Below are 18966 nucleotides of genomic sequence, written 5' to 3' on the forward strand. Positions count from 1 at the left end.
CGTGTGCCACGTGTGTCCGTGCGCGTACCGCAGTCCGTGGGCGTTTCGTCGGAGCCCTCTGAGCAGTCCACGTTCCCGTCGCAGAAGAGCTCCTCGTAGACACACGCCGTGCTGCTGTTGTGGCACTGCTTCTGGCCCAGCGAGCACACGTCTGCAGAGAGACACGCACAGAGGCAAAGGTTCCCCCGGTATAGCCTCGGCAGACTGGTGGGGCAAGTGCCTGGTTTTTGGTTTTTTTTCCGAATTCTTGTTATTTTTGCGTGCTGATCCCCTGATCATGATGACGATGATTGCACGTTCTAGATATGTTTCATGGAGATTTAAGCGTTGCGACCATTTGCGGGTTGTTAGCGAGCAACTGTTAAGGCTGTGAGGGCACACGACCAAAGACAAAGGTCCTCCGCATAGCCTTCAACGGACTGCTGGGGCAAGTGCTGTTAGCGAGTAGCAACACCCCCTATGAAGGACGGCACTGTGGCAACACGAGGTGGTGGGTGGGTGAGTGGGTGGGTGGGTGAGTGGGTGAGTCGGTGAGTGGGTGAGTGGGTGAGTGGGTCAGTAGGTAGGTGGGTGGGTGAGTGGGTGGGTGAGTGAGTGAGTGAGTGGGTGGGTGGGTGAGTGGGTGAGTGAGTGGGTGGGTGGCTGAGTGGGTGGGTGAGTTGGTGGATGGGTGGGTGAGTGGGTGGGTGAGTGAGTGAGTGAGTGGGTGGGTGGGTGAGTGAGTGGGTGGGTGAGTGAGTGGGTGGGTGAGTGGGTGAGTGGGTGGGTGGCTGAGTAGGTGGGTGAGTTGGTGGGTGGGTGGGTGGCCAGCAACCACACACGCCCTGGCCACCTTTGCTAGGCACGAATCCCAGGGGCAGGGCCTTGGCATTTGGTGACCCACGCTGCACTGATGAGTCCCAATTTAGAAGGATACCACTCCTGCAATTGCCCATCACTGCATCCGCTGCTTCGAGCAATTCAACATTTGCACCGGTCACCCGGGCACAACGGGACCACAATGCAGTTCTTCGGGAATCGGTGAGTGCATTGTTGTTGTTGTTGTTGTTTGTTGTTATTGTTGTTGTGGATCGTGGCTCACCTGTCGGGGGTTCTTTGGTGGTTGTCGTTTTGCCTGCGAGCCGAGGGACACAAATAACCCAACGTCAATTCCGAAGCGCTGGCACAAAACAACAACAACAATAACAACAACAACAACCACAACAACAACCTGTCGCACTTCCCACGAGCGGGCATAGCCCACTAGGCTTGCGTGGCATCCTGACGCATGTCTGTGTGTGTGTCTGTGTGTGTCTGTGTGTGTGTGTCTGTGTGTGTGTCTGTGTATGTGTGTGTCTGTGTGTGTGTCTGTGTGTCTGTGTGTCTGTGTGTGTCTGTGAGTGTGTGTGTCTGTGTGTGTCTGTGTGTGTGTGTGTCTGTGTGTGTGTGCCTGTGAGAAGAAGAGGAGTTGGAGACGCTGCTGCTGAGACTGGAGCGTGCCACTAAGAGGTGGGGCCTTACCATCAGCCCCACCAAAACTAAGCACCTGCCTGGGTATTTTGTACCATCGGGCACTCCGCCCCCACAACTCCCAATCGGTGATGGGGCAGTTGTGGAGAGAGTAGAGAGTTTCCCATACCTGGGCAGTGTGCTCATGACCGGCTCCAGTTTATCAGCAGAGGTCTCACTCCGAATCAGTCGAGCGGCAATATCTTTTCATCGGTTGCGTAACGCTGTGTGGAAGCTACCTGGTCTGTCGCTCCGCACAAAGCTTCAGGTCTTCTCGGCCACGGTCATTCCCTCCCTTCTCTATGCTTGCGAAACGTGGACCCCCCTAGTGGAGCATCTTCGCCGGTTGGAAACATTTAGGCTGGCCTGCCTACGATCCATCCTGGGTTTAACCAGGCTGGATTGTGTGAGGAGCTCACAAGTCCTTGAAAGATCTGGGCAAAGTCCCATCAGTGAGCTCCTCCGGCAGGCAAGGCTGCGTTGGCTGGGTCATGTAGCCCGCATGCCCAGCCACCGCATGCCTAAACAGCTTTTGTTCGGCCGGATCGAGGGGGCTAAACGGGCGCGGCACGGGCTAGAGAAGAGATGGAGTGATGTGGTACAGGAGGACGTGGAGCTGAGTGGACTTGCCGATGACTGGTACCAGCGGTGTCAAGATCGGCCTCAGTGGAGGAGGCTCGTGAAGGACGCTACTGGGCAGTTGGAGGCAGTCGCCCTCCAGCAACAACAGCGGAGGGCGGAGGAGCGACGCTCACAACAACGAGCGGAGCGCCGGGTGGCTAAAGCACAGCAAGTTGGCACAGTAGGGGGCACAGGTGGTGCATCAGCCAGTCATCTCGGTCATCTCGGTCAGTCGACCCGTGGCACCTGGGTCTGCCCCGTGACCTCCTGCCAGCGGGCGTTCGACACTTCACGTGGCCTCAAGGTGCACATGGCCTGGCACAAGCGTCGTGGTGACGTCACCGCCACTTAGTGGCGAATGGCGGTTGTTGTTGTTGTTGTGCCTGTGAGTGTGTGTCTGTGTGTGTCTATGTGTGTCTGTGAGTGTGTGTCTGTGTGTGTGTGTTTGTGTGTGTCTATGTGTATCTGTGTGTGTGTCTGTGTGTATGTATGTCTGTGTGTGTGTCTGTGTGTGTGTATGTGTGTGTCTGTGTGTGTGTGTGGTGTTGAGCTTCTTTCGCACACTACATAGTGAGTGAGTGAGTGGGTGAGTGGGTGGGTGAGTGAGTGGGCGAGTGGGTGGGTGGGCGAGTGGGTGGGTGGGTGGGCGAGTGGGTGGGTGGGTGAGTGGGTGGGTGAGTGGGTGGGTGGGTGGCTGAGTGGGTGGGTGAGTGGGTGGGTGAGTGGGTGGCTGAGTGGGTGGGTGAGTGGGTGGGTGAGTGGGTGGGTGAGTGAATGAATGGGTGAGTGGGTGAGTGGGTGGGTGAGTGAGTGAGTGGGTGGGTGGATGAGTGGGTGGGTGAGTGGGTGATTGGGTGGGTGAGTGAGTGAGTGGGTGAGTGGGTGGGTAAGTGGGTGAGTGGGTGGGTGAGTGGGTGAGTGGGTGAGTGAGTGGGTGAGTGGGTGAGTGGGTGGGTGGGTGGATGGGTGGGTGAGTGGGTGGTTGAGTGGGTGAGTGGGTGGGTGGGTGGGTGAGAGGGTGAGTGGGTGGGTGGGTGGGTGAGTTTGTTGGTATTTGGATCGTGACTCACCTGTCGAGGGTTCTTTGGGGGTTGTCGGTTTGCCTGCGAGCCGAGGGATACAAATAACCCAACGTCAATTCCGAAGCGCTGGCACAAAACAACAACAATAACAACAACAATAACACAACAACAATAACCACAACAACAATCCGTCGCACTTCCCAATAGCGGGCATAGCCCGCGAGGCTTTCGTGGCATCATGACGTATGTCTGTGTGTGTGTGTGTGTATCTCTGTGTGTCTGTGTGTGTGTGTGTCTGTGCGTGTCGGTGTGTGTCTGTGTGTGTCGGTGTGTCTGTGTGTGTGTGTGTCTGTGTCTGTGTGTCTGTGTGTGTGTCTCTGTGTGTGGGTCTCTCTGTGTGTGTATGTATCTCTGTGTGTCTGTGTGTGTGTGTCTGTGTGTGTCGGTGTGTGTCTCTGTGTGTCTGTGTGTATCTCTGTGTATGTGTGTGTATCTCTGTGTATGTGTGTGTGTCTCTGTGTGTGTCTGTGTGTGTCTGTGTGTGTGTGTATCTCTGTGTATGTGTGTGTGTGTCTCTGTGTGTGTCTGTGTGTGTGTGCGTGTCTGTGTGTCTGTGTGTGTATGTGTATGTGTGTGTATGTGTGTGTGTGTATGTGTGTGTGTGTATGTGTGTGTGGTGTTGAGCTTCTTCTGCATCGTACGTAGCCAACCGTGCTAATCGGGAGGTGCAGGGGAAGGACAACAACCTAGACACACACAATCGAACAATCGACTCCCTTCTGCTATAATAGCAATGCTATTGAATCAACAGCAATAATAATCTTGTTTCCGCGTGTCGTATCTACGGATTCGTCTGTGAGATCGAACTAACAGCCTGTTGGGGTCAAGTGCTGTTCGTAGCGGGTAGCAGCAGCACGTACGACGGCCGGCACTGTGGCAACACGAGGGGGTGGGTGAGTGGGTGAGTGGGTGGGTGAGTGGGTGAGTGGGTGGGTGAGTGAGTGGGTGAGTGGGTGAGTGGGTGGGTGGGTGGGTGAGTGGGTGGGTGGGTGAGTAGGTGGGGAGTGAGTGGGTGGGTGAGTGGGTGGGTAAGTGGGTGAGTGGGTGGGTGAGTGGGTGAGTGGGTGAGTGGATAGGTGGGTGGGTGGGTGAGTGGGTAGGTGAGTGGGTGAGTGGGTGGGTGGTTGAGTGGGTGGGTGGGTGAGTGGGTGGGTTGGTGGGTGAGTGGCTGAGTGGGTGAGTGGCTGAGTGGGTGAGTGGGTGGGTGAGTGAGTGGGTGAGTGGATGTCCAGCAACCACGCACGCCCTGGCCACCTTTGCTAGGCACGCATCCCAGGGGCAGGGCCTTGGCATTTGGTGACCCACGCTGCACTAATGAGTCCCAATTTAGAAGGATACCGCTCCTGCAATTGCCCATCACTGCATCGGCTGCCTCGAGCAAATCATCATTTTGCAACGGTCGCCCGGGCACAACGGAACCACAATGCCATTCTCCAGGAGCCGGTGATGGTATTGTTGTTATTGTTGTTGTTGTTATTGTTTACACTATGAGACATCTCCTTTACCAGTGGCAAAATATAGTAGTAGGTTTTTACCCTTTAAACTGGTACAAAACTGACACCTTTATACAAGGCATCATGTTTGCAATAACCACAACACAAGCAGTCAAAATGCAAACAAAAAGAAACAACTCTGATGATGATAATGATATGCATTGTCCTTGAAGTCGATTGGTCCACACCCGAGACAGCTTTTCTTAGAGCCGAGTCTCCATTGGTGTTGGACCAGATGACGCCAAAAGGCGTACAACTCAAAAACAGTGCACTATCAGAGTATTGAGAGCTCGGGGTAAGCATTTACACTATGAGACCTCCTTTACCAGTGGCAAAATATAGTAGTAGGTTTTTACCCTTTAAACTGGTACAAAACTAACACCTTTATACAAGGCATCATGTTTGCAATATCTGGTCCAACACCAATGGAGACTAGGCTCTAAGGAAAGCTGTCTCGGGTGTAGACCAATCAACTTCAAGGACAGTGCATATCATTATCATCATCAGAGTTGTTTCTTTTTGTTTGCATTTTGACTGCTTGTGTTGCGGTTATTGCAAACATGATGCCTCGTATAAAGGTGCCAGTTTTGTACCAGTTTAAAGGGTAAAAACCTACTACTACGTTGTTATTGTTGTTGTTTGTTTGTTGTTTGTTTGTTTTTGGATCGTGGCTCACCTGTTGGGGGTTGTTTGGTGGTGGTCGTTTTGCCTGCACGCCAGGGACACACAAACAACCCAACGTCAACATCGCAGCGCCACGCCCCGACCGCCTTTCTCCCCCGGTGGCGATGTTTACCGCACACCGCGCCGGGTGCTCGTTTTGAGGCTGAGTCGACCTAGGGGAGGGCCCAGGAGCAGGACCAGTTGGCGTTGGGCGTGAGCGGGAATCGAACTCGGGTCGGTGGGTTCGTAGCGCGGCAGCGCTAACCGCTGCACCACCGCTCCCCACACACACACACACGTGTACACACAAAGACAAAGATCCCCCGTATAGCCTCAACAGACTGTTGGGGCAAGCGCTGTTAATGGTACACGAGGGGGTGGGTGGCCAGCAACCACGCCCGGCCGCCTTTGTCTCCCCAGTGGCGATGTTTACTACACACCGCGCCAGGTACTCATTTGAGGCTGAGTCGACCTAGGGGAGGCCCAGGGACCGGTTCGTAGCGCAGCGCGCTGACAGCTGCACCACCGCTCCCCAAACGCACACACGCGTGCACACACATGACACACACACACGTTCACACACGTACACACGTGTTCACACACGTACACACATGACACACACATACACGTGTACACATGACACCCACACACACACGTGTACACACATGACACACACACACACGTACACACGTACACACGTGTTCACACACGTACACACCTGACACACACACGCGTACACACATGACACACACACACGCGCACGCGCGAGAGCGGTGTTGTGTGGGGGGAGGGCAGGTACAGATGATCGCCTTACCTGGCTGAGTTGTTGTTTTGGGAGTGCTCGTTTCTCCTGCACGCAAAGCGAGATGGGGGGTGGTGGGGGGGGGGACAAAGTCAACTTCGGTCAATTTGCCACCGCAACGAACTCCACTCTCTCCACTTTGAAGGAGAGAAAAAAACGTGGACGTCTTCGTCACTTCCGACGCACGCTACCTCTGAACCAGCGAAAGTGGATATCAAAGAGTTACCTCTGAGACCCCACCCCCCATCTTCTTCAAGTGACACTGGTTCGCTCAGAACGAAACCCGCGGAAGTGGATATCAAAAAGCTACCTCTGAGACCACCCCCTTCTTCTTCAAGCGACACTGGTTGGCTCAGAACGGCCCGCGGAAGCGGATATGAAAGAGCTACCCCTGAGGTCCCTCCTTCTTCAAGCGAGTGAATTCGTGGGTGAACAATTGATTGACTAAGCGGGTGGGTGAGACGGGCGAGTGGGTAAACGGGTTGGTTGATGCGGCGGTGTGTGAGTTCAAGTCCACGTTGTGTAAGCAGGCGTTTATTTGGAGTTTGCGTGTTTCTCTCTCATCATCATCACGGTGGCTAGGAGATGTTAACTACCTCGCCTGGTCTACAGGAGGCCGTGGGTTCGATCCTGACCCTGACGCCTGCTGCTGTATATTTGAAGTTGAATTTTGCGTCTCTCTCATCATCATCACGGTGGCTATGAGATGTTAACTACCTCGCCTGGTCTACAGGAGGTCGTGGGTTCGATCCCGACCCTGACGCCTGCTGCTGTATATTTGGTGTTTGCGTGTCTCTCTCTCCCCGTGGTCGCGTGGATTTTTCTCCGAGTCCTCCGGGTTTTCCCCTCCACATTTACAATCAACGTCACCACGCGCTGCTGTGCTCTATCCGCTGCTGCTGCGCTATATCCGCTTCTCACCTGGCGGTTTCCCGGGCTCCGTGGGCTTCACACCTGGAGAGGGGCGAGAGAGACGCAATGCGGTCAGTCGTCGTCGTCATCGTCAACATCCGCGTCATCGTCGTCATCGTCGTCATCAACATATGCATCGTCGTCAACGTCGTCGTCCTAAAGAGGTCACGGTGCCGTGACCTTGGATAAGAGGTCACGGAGCCATGACCTTAAATAAGAGGTCACGCCGCCGTGACTTTAAATAAGAGGTCACGGTGCCTTGACCTTAAATAAGAGGTCACGCTGCCGTGACCTTAAATAAGAGGTCACGGTGCCATGACCTTAAACAAGAGGTCACGGCGCCATGACCTCAAACAAGAGGTCACGCCGCCGTGACCTTAAATAAGAGGTCACGGCACCGTGACCTCAAACAAGGGCCCGCGACCTCCATCTACGGATGAAAGCGCGCGACGAGCACGTGGGTTCCGGAGCGACGGTCCTCACCGCTGACGCCCACGCTCGCCAAGTCGACCGTGAAGCGTCCCAGCCGGCCATCCGTGGACCCGCCGCCCAGGGGCACGATGGCCTCCTTGAGCGTCGCCAGCGCCTCGTCCACCACCGATTGCACGGAGGACCCGGAGAAGAACTCGAGCCCGAAGGAGGTGGACACGCTGCCCGACCTGCCGCGGAACGCGAGGTTAGCGGTTGTTTCTTGCTGTGGTTGCCCCACCTGACGACGATTGCTTGTGTTGCGATCGAAACGTCGTGATTCGTTTCATTTTTCTTCTTGGTTCTTTCGGGAAAAGTCACGTAGAAGGGAAATAATAAAATAATGAAAATAAAACATAATAAAATAATTCTCACGACGTTTCGGCCACAACGCAAAGAGCCGTCCTCAGGTAAATATGCTAAATTCCTCTTGATATGCAAATTCTTTTGTCAAGGCGCTCTTCCCCCTCTAACCCAGCTTAAATATACGCTGCCAAGCCTGGTGGTGTTTCATTCAGACGCTGTCTTTCTGACAGACCTGTTCTTCACCTGAGGACGGCTGCTTGCGTTGTGGCCGAAACGTCGTGATAATTATTTTATAATGTTTTATTTTATTCTTTTATTATTTCCCTTCTACGTGACTTTACCGTAAGAACAAAGAAGATGAATCCCTGCAGTCACGAAAGCTTTAAATCGAAATTGTTTAATTTTATTTCATTTCTACCTACGTGACTTTACTGAAAGAACCAAAGAGTATGGATTCCTGCAGTCACGAAAGCTTCAAATCAAGGTTACGGAGCGGTCGGCCATTGAATCGAGGCGCGGCAGCAACAACAACAACATCAACAACATCACCCCCCCCCCCCCCCCGTGGCCCCCCACTACTACCACCTACGAAAACTTGGCAGCAACCCTCCCTGGCAAAGGGTCATGAGGCCTAGCGAGGCTTTCCGTTGTAAACGAGCGCAACAATAGTACGACTAAAATACACACGGTATTCATAATGACGATGAATGGTAAATAAATGAATCGTGACGGTAGGAATGACATTGATGTGTTGTTGATCGAGCGCCGTTCGCGCCAGGGCATCGCAGATTCGGTGTCGGTGGTGGTGGTGGTGGTTGTGGCGGCTACGCCGATAAACTAGCACCGTGTGTTGCGGCAGCAGCGACGGCTGCGAGGGTTGGCGGATCGCAAAGTGTGTGGAGCAATCTCCGTTTGTTCCACACTCCATTCTACCAGTGGGTAGGAGTCGTACCCCTGTCTCTGCCAGGAGAAGGCGGACTAATCTCCATCTGTTCCATCTGTATGCAATAAATGCATTGCCCCCTGACACACGCGGGTTGTCTCCGGGTGCTCCGGTCCCCCCCCCCCCCCCTACATGCATAGACACTCATTCATTGGCTGGGAATGTCTCAATATCGAGGGGGCTGTAGAGCTTGGACAACTGGTGGTGATTCCGGCTCGCAGTCCGGCTGGCACCCTCCTGTTTGTCTTTGCTTCCACGGGCCACTAAAGTAACGCTCAGCACCATGTGTATCTCTCCACGTAAAGAAAACGGGATTTTTACACATCCTACAAGCCGTACGAAATTCCGGGAGGGCATCTCACCCCTGTTTCCAGTGGCATCGGTTCAAAGCGAGCCTCGCGAACACTCGTCACAAACACGCGGGGACAGGTGAGACTTTGAGTCCTTTCGTTCCCACTTCTTCACACACACAGCTCCCTCCTTCATCCACAGCTCCCTTCTTCATCCACAGCTCCCTCCTTCATCCACAGCTCTCTCCTCCATCCTCAGCTCCCTCCTTCATCCACAGCTCTCCTTCATTCACACCTCCCTCCTTCATCTACAGGATCATCCACAGCTCCCTCCTTCATCCACAGCTCCCTCTTTCATCCACAGCTCCCTCCTTCATAGACAACTCTCCTTCATTCACACCTCCCTCCTTCGTCTACAGCATCACTTACAGCTCCCTTCTTCATCCACAGCTCCCTCCTTCATCCACAGCTCCCTCCTTCATCCACAGCTCCCTCCTTCATCCACAGCTCCCTCCTTCACCCACAGCTCCCTCCTTCATCCACAGCTCCCTCCTTCATCCACAGCTCCCTCCTTCATCCTCAGCTCCCTCCTTCATCCTCAGCTCCCTCCTTCATCCACAGCTCCCTCCTTCATCCACAACTCTCTCCTTCATCCACAGCTCCCTCCTTCATCCAGAGGTCCCTTCTTCATCTACAGCTACATCCACAGCTCCCTCCTTCATCCACAGCTCCCTCCTTCATCCACAGCTCCCTCCTTCATCCACAGCTCCCTCCATCATCCACAGCTCCCTCCTTCATCCACAGCTCCCTCCTTCATCCACAGCTCCCTCCATCATCCACAGCTCCCTCCTTCATCCACAGCTCCCTCCATCATCCACAGCTCCCTCCTTCATCCACAGCTCTCTCCTTCATCCACAGCTCCCTCCTTCATCCACAGCTCCCTCCATCATCCACAGCTCCCTCCTTCATCCACAGCTCTCTCCTTCATCCACAGCTCTCTCCTTCATCCACAGCTCCCTCCTTCATCCACAGCTCCCTCCATCATCCACAGCTCCCTCCATCATCCACAGCTCCCTCCATCATCCACAGCTCCCTCCTTCATCCACAGCTCCCTCCTTCATCCACAGCTCTCTCCTTCATCCACAGCTCCCTCCTTCATCCACAGCTCCCTCCATCATCCACAGCTCCCTCCATCATCCACAGCTCCCTCCATCATCCACAGCTCCCTCCTTCATCCATAGCTCTCTCCTTCATCCACAGCTCCCTCCTTCATCCACAGCTCCCTCCATCATCCACAGCTCCCTCCATCATCCACAGCTCCCTCCTTCATCCATAGCTCTCTCCTTCATCCACAGCTCCCTCCTTCATCCACAGCTCCCTCCATCATCCACAGCTCCCTCCATCATCCACAGCTCCCTCCATCATCCACAGCTCCCTCCTTCATCCACAGCTCCCTCCTTCATCCACAGCTCTCTCCTTCATCCACAGCTCCCTCCTTCATCCACAGCTCCCTCCATCATCCACAGCTCTCTCCTTCATCCACAGCTCCCTCCATCATCCACAGCTCCCTCCTTCATCCACAGCTCTCTCCTTCATCCACAGCTCCCTCCTTCATCCACAGCTCCCTCCTTCATCCACAGCTCTCTCCTTCATCCACAGCTCCCTCCTTCATCCACAGCTCCCTCCATCATCCACAGCTCTCTCCTTCATCCACAGCTCCCTCCTTCATCCACAGCTCCCTCCATCATCCACAGCTCTCTCCTTCATCCACAGCTCCCTCCTTCATCCACAGCTCCCTCCTTCATCCACAGCTCTCTCCTTCATCCACAGCTCCCTCCATCATCCACAGCTCCCTCCATCATCCACAGCTCCCTCCTTCATCCACAGCTCTCTCCTTCATCCACAGCTCCCTCCTTCATCCACAGCTCCCTCCTTCATCCACAGCTCCCTCCATCATCCACAGCTCCCTCCATCATCCACAGCTCCCTCCTTCATCCATAGCTCTCTCCTTCATCCACAGCTCCCTCCATCATCCACAGCTCCCTCCTTCATCCACAGCTCCCTCCTTCACCCACAGCTCCCTCCTTCATCCACAGCTCCCTCCTTCATCCACAGCTCCCTCCTTCATCCACAGCTCCCTCCTTCATCCACAGCTCCCTCCTTCATCCACAGCTCTCTCCTTCATCCACAGCTCTCTCCTTCATCCACAGATCCCTCCTTCATCCACAACTCTCTCCTTCATCCACAGCCTCCCTCCTTCATCCACAGCTTTCTCCTTCATCCACAGCTCCCTCCTTCATCCACAGCTTGCTCCTTCATCCTCAGCTCCCTCCTTCATCCTCACCTCTCTCCTTCATCCACAGCTCCCTCCTTCTTCCACAGCTCCCTCCATCATCCACAGCTCCCTCCTTCATCCACATCTCTCTCCTCTCCCATGACTCCTGTCGATGTCTCTCTCTCATCCCCACAGCCCCCCTTTACCGATTCCCTCCCCTCGTCAGTGTTTCCTCATTTCCAGCCACCGATCTCCCTCCCTTCACGCCTCGGCGTTTCTCCCGGTCAGCGTGTAGGGGCTAGCGAATGCCGATGCCGTGGGCACCGTTACGCAAGCGTCGGCATTTCAGCAAAGTGGTCGCCAGCGTCGGGCCTGGCTTTGCCCTGAACCAACACGTGGCTGGTGAACTGCCCCCAACTCAAGGGGCAAGGATCGTTTGGCCCGCACTTTGGTCCCGTTGTTCTGCGGGCCCCCGCTCACCTGAACGTCAGCACCTTGCAGCTGATGTAGTCATTCTTCATGGCGCTGGCGGAATAGACGTCGTTGATCTGAAAGAGGAACCGGGGGTAGGGGGTGGGCAGGTGGGGGAGGGGCGATTTTCACGTGAGTCCACAGGTCTTTATGCGAGTCTATTGGTCTCTGTGTGAGATCTATGAGTCTCTATGTGAGTCTATGAGTCACTATGTGAGTTTATGGGTCTCTACGTGAGTTTATGGGTATATGTGTGAGTCTATGAGTCTCTATGTGAATCCATGGGTCTCGATGTGAGTCTATGGGTCTCTATTGGAGCTCATGGGTCTCTATGTGAGTCTATGAGTCTCTATGTGAGTTGATGGGTCTCTATGTGAGTCTATGCGTCCTAAGCTAGTCTATGGGCAACCCAGTTTATCCCTGTGCAACCCCGTGTGTGACCCCGTGTCTGACCCCGTGCGTTACCCCGTGCGTGACCCCGTGTCTGACCCGTGCGTGACCCCGTGCATGACCCCGTGTGTGACCCCGTGCGTGACCCCGTGCGTGACCCCGTGCGTGACCCCGTGTGTGACCCCGTGCGTGACCCCGGGGTGCGCGACCGTTTTCTCGAAGTCGAAGGCGAGCGTCTTGAACTCGGCCGACTCGCGGTCGAGGAGCGCCGGCGTGAACTCGGCTCCAGTGACGATCTTCATGTTGCCAGACAGCTCAGTCCTCTCTGCGGGGCGCACAGAACGGAGTCAACCAGTGGGCTCCATCTTCTCCTCCTCCTCATTCTCCACCTCCTCCCCTTGCTCCTCATCCTCCTCCTCCTACTCCACCCCCTCCCTCTTCGCTTCCTACTTCACCTCCACTTCCTCCACATGCTCATCCGCTTGCTCCTACTGCTTTCCTCCTCTTGCTCCTCACCCTGCTCCTCTCCATCCTCCTGCTAGAGGTCGCAAACGGGTTTTGATTCCTTACCCGTACCCATACCCGGCCGCACCAGGGTAGCAAACGGGTACCCATATCCGTACCCGGCCGTACCCGTACCCTACCCGTACCCGGCCGGGTACGGGTAGGGTACGGGTATCGGGTACCTGATTGCGACCTCTGGGATGAAGCCATGTTGCAGGCGCGGGTGGGTTGATTCTAGAAACTTGAATTGTGAGAAGAGACAAGACGTTGGGAAATGAGTGACAAACAGTTACTTACCAGTGACTCACGGCCTACCCGTACCCGGCCGCACCAGGGTTGCAAACGGGTACCCGGCTACCCGTACCCGGCCGGGTACGGGTAGCTGGGTATCGGGTAGGGTACGGGTATCGGGTACCCGGTTGCGACCTCTGCCTCCTCCTCCTACTGCTCCTCCTCATCCAATGCCTCCTCCACCTGCTCGTCTTAATCCTCCTCCTCCTCTACCTCCTCCTGTTCCTCCACCTCCTCCTGCTTCACCACCTGCTCCTGCTCGTAGGCGTCCCTCCATACAACAAGTATTTACATTAGTTTGAACACATCCCGTCAGCCACGCATGGCCTTCTGGGAGCGAATCGCTTAAGTGGCATCGGTGTCTCAGCGCAAGCAAAAAACCTCCTGGAGCCAGCTTAGACATCCGGGCGTCTCATCAGCGGCAGAGTTTACGCGTCACTTCAATCGATGCCGGTGAACTGGCTGGTTTTGACAATCGGCGTTCTCATCGGCCGAGTCAGGCTTGCAGGGCTCTACGCCGGCTCCGCGTGCGAGATCTGTTGACGCAACGCCAACATCTGGTTGGTGCTGCGCCTCCGTTGCGAGTGGTGCGCGAGCCCGGCCAACGACGAGGACGCGGCGTTAACCGCGTCCGCAATTATGGGGTTATAGTAGTAGGTTTTTACCCTTTAAACTGGTACAAAACTGACACCTTTATACAAGGCATCATGTTTGCAATAACCGCAACACAAGCAGTCAAAATGCAAACAAAAAGAAACAAAAGGCCTGTTGGCGTCATCTGGTCCAACACAAATGGAGACTAGGCTCTAAGGAAAGCTGTCTCGGGTGTGGACCAATCAACTTCAAGGACAGTGCATATCATTACCATTATCAGAGTTGTTTCTTTTTGATTGCATTTTGACTGCTTGTGTTGCGGTTATTGCAAACATGATGCCTTGTATAAAGGTGTCAGTTTTGTACCAGTTTAAAGGGTAAAAACCTACTACTATATTTTGCCACTGGTAAAGGAGGTCTCAAAGTGTAAATTATGGGGTTGCTCGGGTAAAGGATCGCGCGAATATGAACGAGTCGTTAAAACCCGCCACCACCCGACCACACGGTCAGTCAGTAAGGGGCTTTTGTCACGTGAACAGAACACGGCAAACCTTTTACTGAGTGGCTATGTCGGGTGGCGGCGGGTTTAAGTGACGCGTCGATATTCACGCGATCTAACCCGAGGGATTAAAAAAAACTCTCGTGTCATTAGCATCGTGGGGTGACGTTCTGGGCAACGACCCTTTGTCAGGGCACATGAAGAATATATCATAGGTGACCTTTCGCAGGCAAAGGCTCAATGGCCCCTCTTTCTGTGCTATGAAGCAAAGTCGCCTACTATACAGTGAGGGAAAAAAGCATTTGATTCCCTGCTGATTTTGTACGTTTGCCCACTGACATAGAAATGATCAATCTATAATTTTAATGGTAGGTTTATTTGAACAGTGAGAGACAGAAGAACAACAACAAAATCCAGAAAAACGCATGTCAAAAAAAAAATGTTATAAATTGATTTGCATTTTAATGAGGGAAATAAGTATTTGAACGTACAAAATCAGCAGGGGATCAAATACTTTTTTCCCTCACTGTATATATTTTCTTATGAAGGCCACACACACACACACAACAAGAATCACGCCAGCGGTGTTATCATTGACATTGGATCATCGTTCGGGCGTATGTTACCCTACGGATACCTCAATGATTTAGGACTTCCATGAAACCTGGGAGATCGAACCCATGCCGGGCAATGTGAGTGGATAACAAGAGCACCATTCCGAAAGGTGGGACTCTTAGCTGTCTACAAATCTCAACGCTTAGCTATCTACAAATCTCAACGCTTAGCTATCTACAAATCTCAACGCTTAGCTATCTACAAATCTCAACGCTTAGCCATCTACAAATCTGAACGCTTAGCAATCTACAAATCTGAACGCTTAGCAATCTACAAATCTCAACGCTTAGCTATCTACAAATCTCAACGCTTAGCCATCTACAAATCTCAACACTTAGCTATCTACAAATCACAACGCTTAGCAATCTACAAATCTCAACGCTTAGCTATCTACAAATCTCAACGCTTAGCCATCTACAAATCTCAACGCTTAGCAATCTACAAATCTCAACGCTTAGCCATCTACAAATCTCAACGCTTAGCTATCTACAAATCTCAACGCTTAGCTATCTACAAATCACAACGCTTAGCAATCTACAAATCTCAACGCTTAGCTATCTACAAATCTCAACGCTTAGCCATCTACAAATCTCAACGCTTAGCTATCTACAAATCTCAACGCTTAGCTATCTACAAATCTCAATGCTTAGCCATCTACAAATCTCAACGCTTAGCTATCTACAAATCTCAACGCTTAGCTATCTACAAATCTAAACTGCTCGCCGTTTAACGCAATGCACGAGGTGTTTTACGGTGGCGATAAACGTGAAGCTGCCACAGTTCCGTGAGACTAGTGGTCACAGGCTGGCAGGTCCGCCGCTAGACTGACGAACCCACGGATCGTTACTGTTCAAATTCTTTCGATGGCATTTATATATTCTTGGGGTTTTTTTCGGTAAAGTCACGTAGGTAAAAAATTAAAATTTAAATTAATAAAAGTAAAATATAAAAACAATTATATAATAAAATATATATTTGTTCATATGGTTTTATTGTTCGTACAGGGTGGCCCAAAAGTTATGACACATTAAGTTATTACAGCAACAGTATATTTATTTTAAAACTGGCATTAAAATTTAAATCGTTTCTTATTTTTGTAAATAAGTTTTAATCTGCTATCTACATTAATATCTGCCCCCCCCCCCCCACTCCTTTTCAGATAACAATAAATAATGTAAACATTTTTTTTACAGAATTGAGATTTTAAAAAAACATCATAACCACGCCGTAGTGAGGAGCCGGCGCTACCAACTAATTGCCTAAGCTCTGCGGTCCTCAACATATACTGAGATGTTATCGGCCACATGAGTGTTTATATCCACCGCGGCGGGAGGACACCAGGGCACTCAGAGATAACTCGCGCGTACGTGCGAGGGAGAAACACTCTATCCCGTATCACAGGTCACCTGTCTTTTTGCCAGTATCAAAGTCTGAAACAACGGAATAGCTTTGTACCCTGTCTGGCAATAAAACAGGAGCTGCGATAAGATGTTCAGATACCAAATAGGTGCCGTTCGCAAGGGATCAAGTCTGCATTATCCATGCTTACTTGTGCTGAACATGCAAAACAAACACGCTCGGATAATACATGCATTGTATTTGAAACTGATAGCACCATGTAATAAAATGTTTGTTCCTGGGTAGTATTATAATATATGCATAATATATTTTATATTATAATATATCCATAACATATGCTGTCGCCGGTGTAGGCCAATCAGTTTCAAAGACAATGCAAATATTATCAGAGCATGTTTGTTTGCATGCTCACAACAAGCACTCTGTGTGGTTAATGCAAACTTAATTCCTGAGAAAAAATATCTACTTGGTGTTTGAACATCTTACCACAGCTCCTGTTTAAACAACTTAATTTTTTATACTTCGATACTGACAAAAAAAGGTGTCCCACGATATGGACACGACCTGTACGGGATAGAGTGTTTCTCCCTCGCACGCACGCGTGAGTTATTGCCGATAAACGTCTCAGCATACGTAGAGGACCGCAGAACTTGGGCAATTCGTCGCTGAGCGCCAGCACCGCCGCCGCTGCCGCCGCCCGATTAGAAAACGCGCAATCGGTGACCTGTCCTGCCGCTCTGTTTGCTGTCCTCCACGGCGAGCCAGGCGACGGCGATGAGAGCGGCACAGGCCACCACGAACAGGGAGGCCGTCACCGTCAGCGCGATCTCCAGTCGGCTCCATGAGCGTCGCTGCTTCTTCTTCTTCCCGGCACCGTGCTCACTCGACCCGCCATCGCTGCTGCTGCTGCTGCGGCTGCTGCTGCGGCCTTCCCCGCCACCCATGGCTCGCTCCGAAGCGCGACTTGGCGACGGTCGGTGGGTCAGCGCGTTCGCGCCGCTTGGGAGTCGGGGCGGCGGTGCTGTTGCTTTGCAAGCGAGAGCACGGCAGCGGTCGGTGCCGGGTGGTCCACGGTATTTATCCTCCGGCCCCCCCCCGACGACGCCGACGACGACGACGACGACGCCCCCGATCACCGCGACCCCCTCCGTCCCCCTCCCGTTGTTGGACATTAGCCACCCACCCGATGCCCGACCACCCGCCCACCCACACACCTGGTCACCCACCCACCCAACCAACACACGAAGCCACGCACCCACCCACCACTCCACTCACCCACCAAACCAACTCACAAACCCACCCACCACTCCACCCACCCACACACAAACCCACCCACCCACACAATTGTCCACCCATCCACCAAACCAACACACAAATCCACCCATCACTCCACCCATCCACCAAACCAAATCACAAACCCACCCACTCACCCAACTGGCCAGCCACCCAACCAACACACGAAGCCACCCACCCACCACTCCACCCACCCACCAAACCAACACACAAACCCACCCGCCCACACACTTGTTCACCCACCCACCAAACCAACACACAAACCCACCCACCCACATGGCCACCTACCCAACCAACACACGAACCCGCCCACCCACCACTCCACCCACCCACACACAAACCCACCCACACAATTGTCCACCCACCAACCCAACCAACACACGAACCCACCCACCCACACACCTGTCCACCCACCCTTCCATCCAACCCCTCCCCCATCCCCCTCTATTTCATGATCGAATTGTGCCGGTTGCAAAACGTATTCAACTACAAACTATTTTTATTGCTTAGCAGGTAAAGTCCCACTGAGCGATGCAGCTCTTTTTCAGGAGCGATCCTGGGCGATCGCAAATGATAACTGCTCAACGCCGTGGGCGGCTTATCACCACCACCATCACCACCATCATCATCATCACCACCACCACAACCATCATCATCATCATAACCACCATCATCACCACCATCATCATCACCACCACCACAACCATCATCATCATCATCACCACCACCATCATTATCAGCACCATCATCATTATCACCACCATCATCATCACCACCATCATTATCACCACCATCATCATTATCACCACCATCATCATCATCATCATCACCATCATCATCATCGTCACCACCACCATCATCATCATCGTCACCACTACCACCATCATCACCACCACCATCATCACCACCACCACCACCACCATCATCGTCACCACCACCACCATCATCACCACCACCACCATCATCACCACCACCACCATCATCAGCACCACCACCATCATCATCATCATCACCACCACCACCACCATCATCATCAGCACCACCACCACCACCACCATCATCATTATCACCACCATCATCATCACCATCATCATCGTCACCACCACCAGCATCATCATCATCGTCACCACCACCACCATCATCGTCACCACCACCACCACCACCATCATCATCACCATCATCATCATCGCGTGGAAATGTACAGCAGCAGCCAAATCACTCTGAACGCGTGGTGATGGTGAGTATAAATGTGGAGGGGAAAACCGGAGGACCCGGAGAAAAATGCACGCGACCACGAGGAGAGAGACACGCAAACTCCAAATATACAGCAGCAGCAGGCGTCAGGGTCGGGATCGAACCCACGACCTCCTGTATACCAGGCGAGGTAGTTAACATCTCCTAGCCACCGTGATGATGATGAGAGAGAGACAATGCAAACTTAAAATATACAGCAGCAGGCGTCAGGGTCGCGATCGAATCCCCGACCTCCTGTAGACCAGGCGAGGTAGTTAACATCTCCTAGCCACCGTGATGATGATGAGAGAGAGAGACATGCAAACTTAAAATATACAGCAGCAGCAGCAGGCGTCAGGGTCGGGATCGCACCG

General features: G+C 52.9%; 1 protein-coding gene across 1 annotated transcript in view; it reads right to left on the reverse strand.

The window, feature by feature from the left end:
* Positions 1 to 17127, reverse strand: part of LOC144737200 (enteropeptidase-like) — a 20428-nt gene extending 3301 nt beyond the window's left edge. Inside the window, exons 1-10 of the mRNA XM_078619921.1 lie at positions 16791 to 17127; positions 12414 to 12529; positions 11824 to 11891; positions 7545 to 7720; positions 7071 to 7103; positions 6162 to 6197; positions 5361 to 5393; positions 3180 to 3212; positions 1082 to 1114; positions 29 to 151 (exon numbers count right to left, since the gene is read on the reverse strand). Of these exons, the coding sequence (XP_078476047.1) occupies positions 29 to 151; positions 1082 to 1114; positions 3180 to 3212; positions 5361 to 5393; positions 6162 to 6197; positions 7071 to 7103; positions 7545 to 7720; positions 11824 to 11891; positions 12414 to 12529; positions 16791 to 17010 (871 nt within the window). The 5' untranslated portion in view covers positions 17011 to 17127. The remainder of the gene's footprint in view (positions 1 to 28; positions 152 to 1081; positions 1115 to 3179; positions 3213 to 5360; positions 5394 to 6161; positions 6198 to 7070; positions 7104 to 7544; positions 7721 to 11823; positions 11892 to 12413; positions 12530 to 16790) is intronic.
* Between the last annotated feature and the right edge of the window lie 1839 nt (positions 17128 to 18966).

Source organism: Lampetra planeri, chromosome 65 (assembly GCF_965212315.1).
Source record: "Lampetra planeri chromosome 65, kcLamPlan1.2.h2, whole genome shotgun sequence".
Classification (NCBI taxonomy): Eukaryota; Metazoa; Chordata; class Hyperoartia; order Petromyzontiformes; family Petromyzontidae; genus Lampetra; species Lampetra planeri.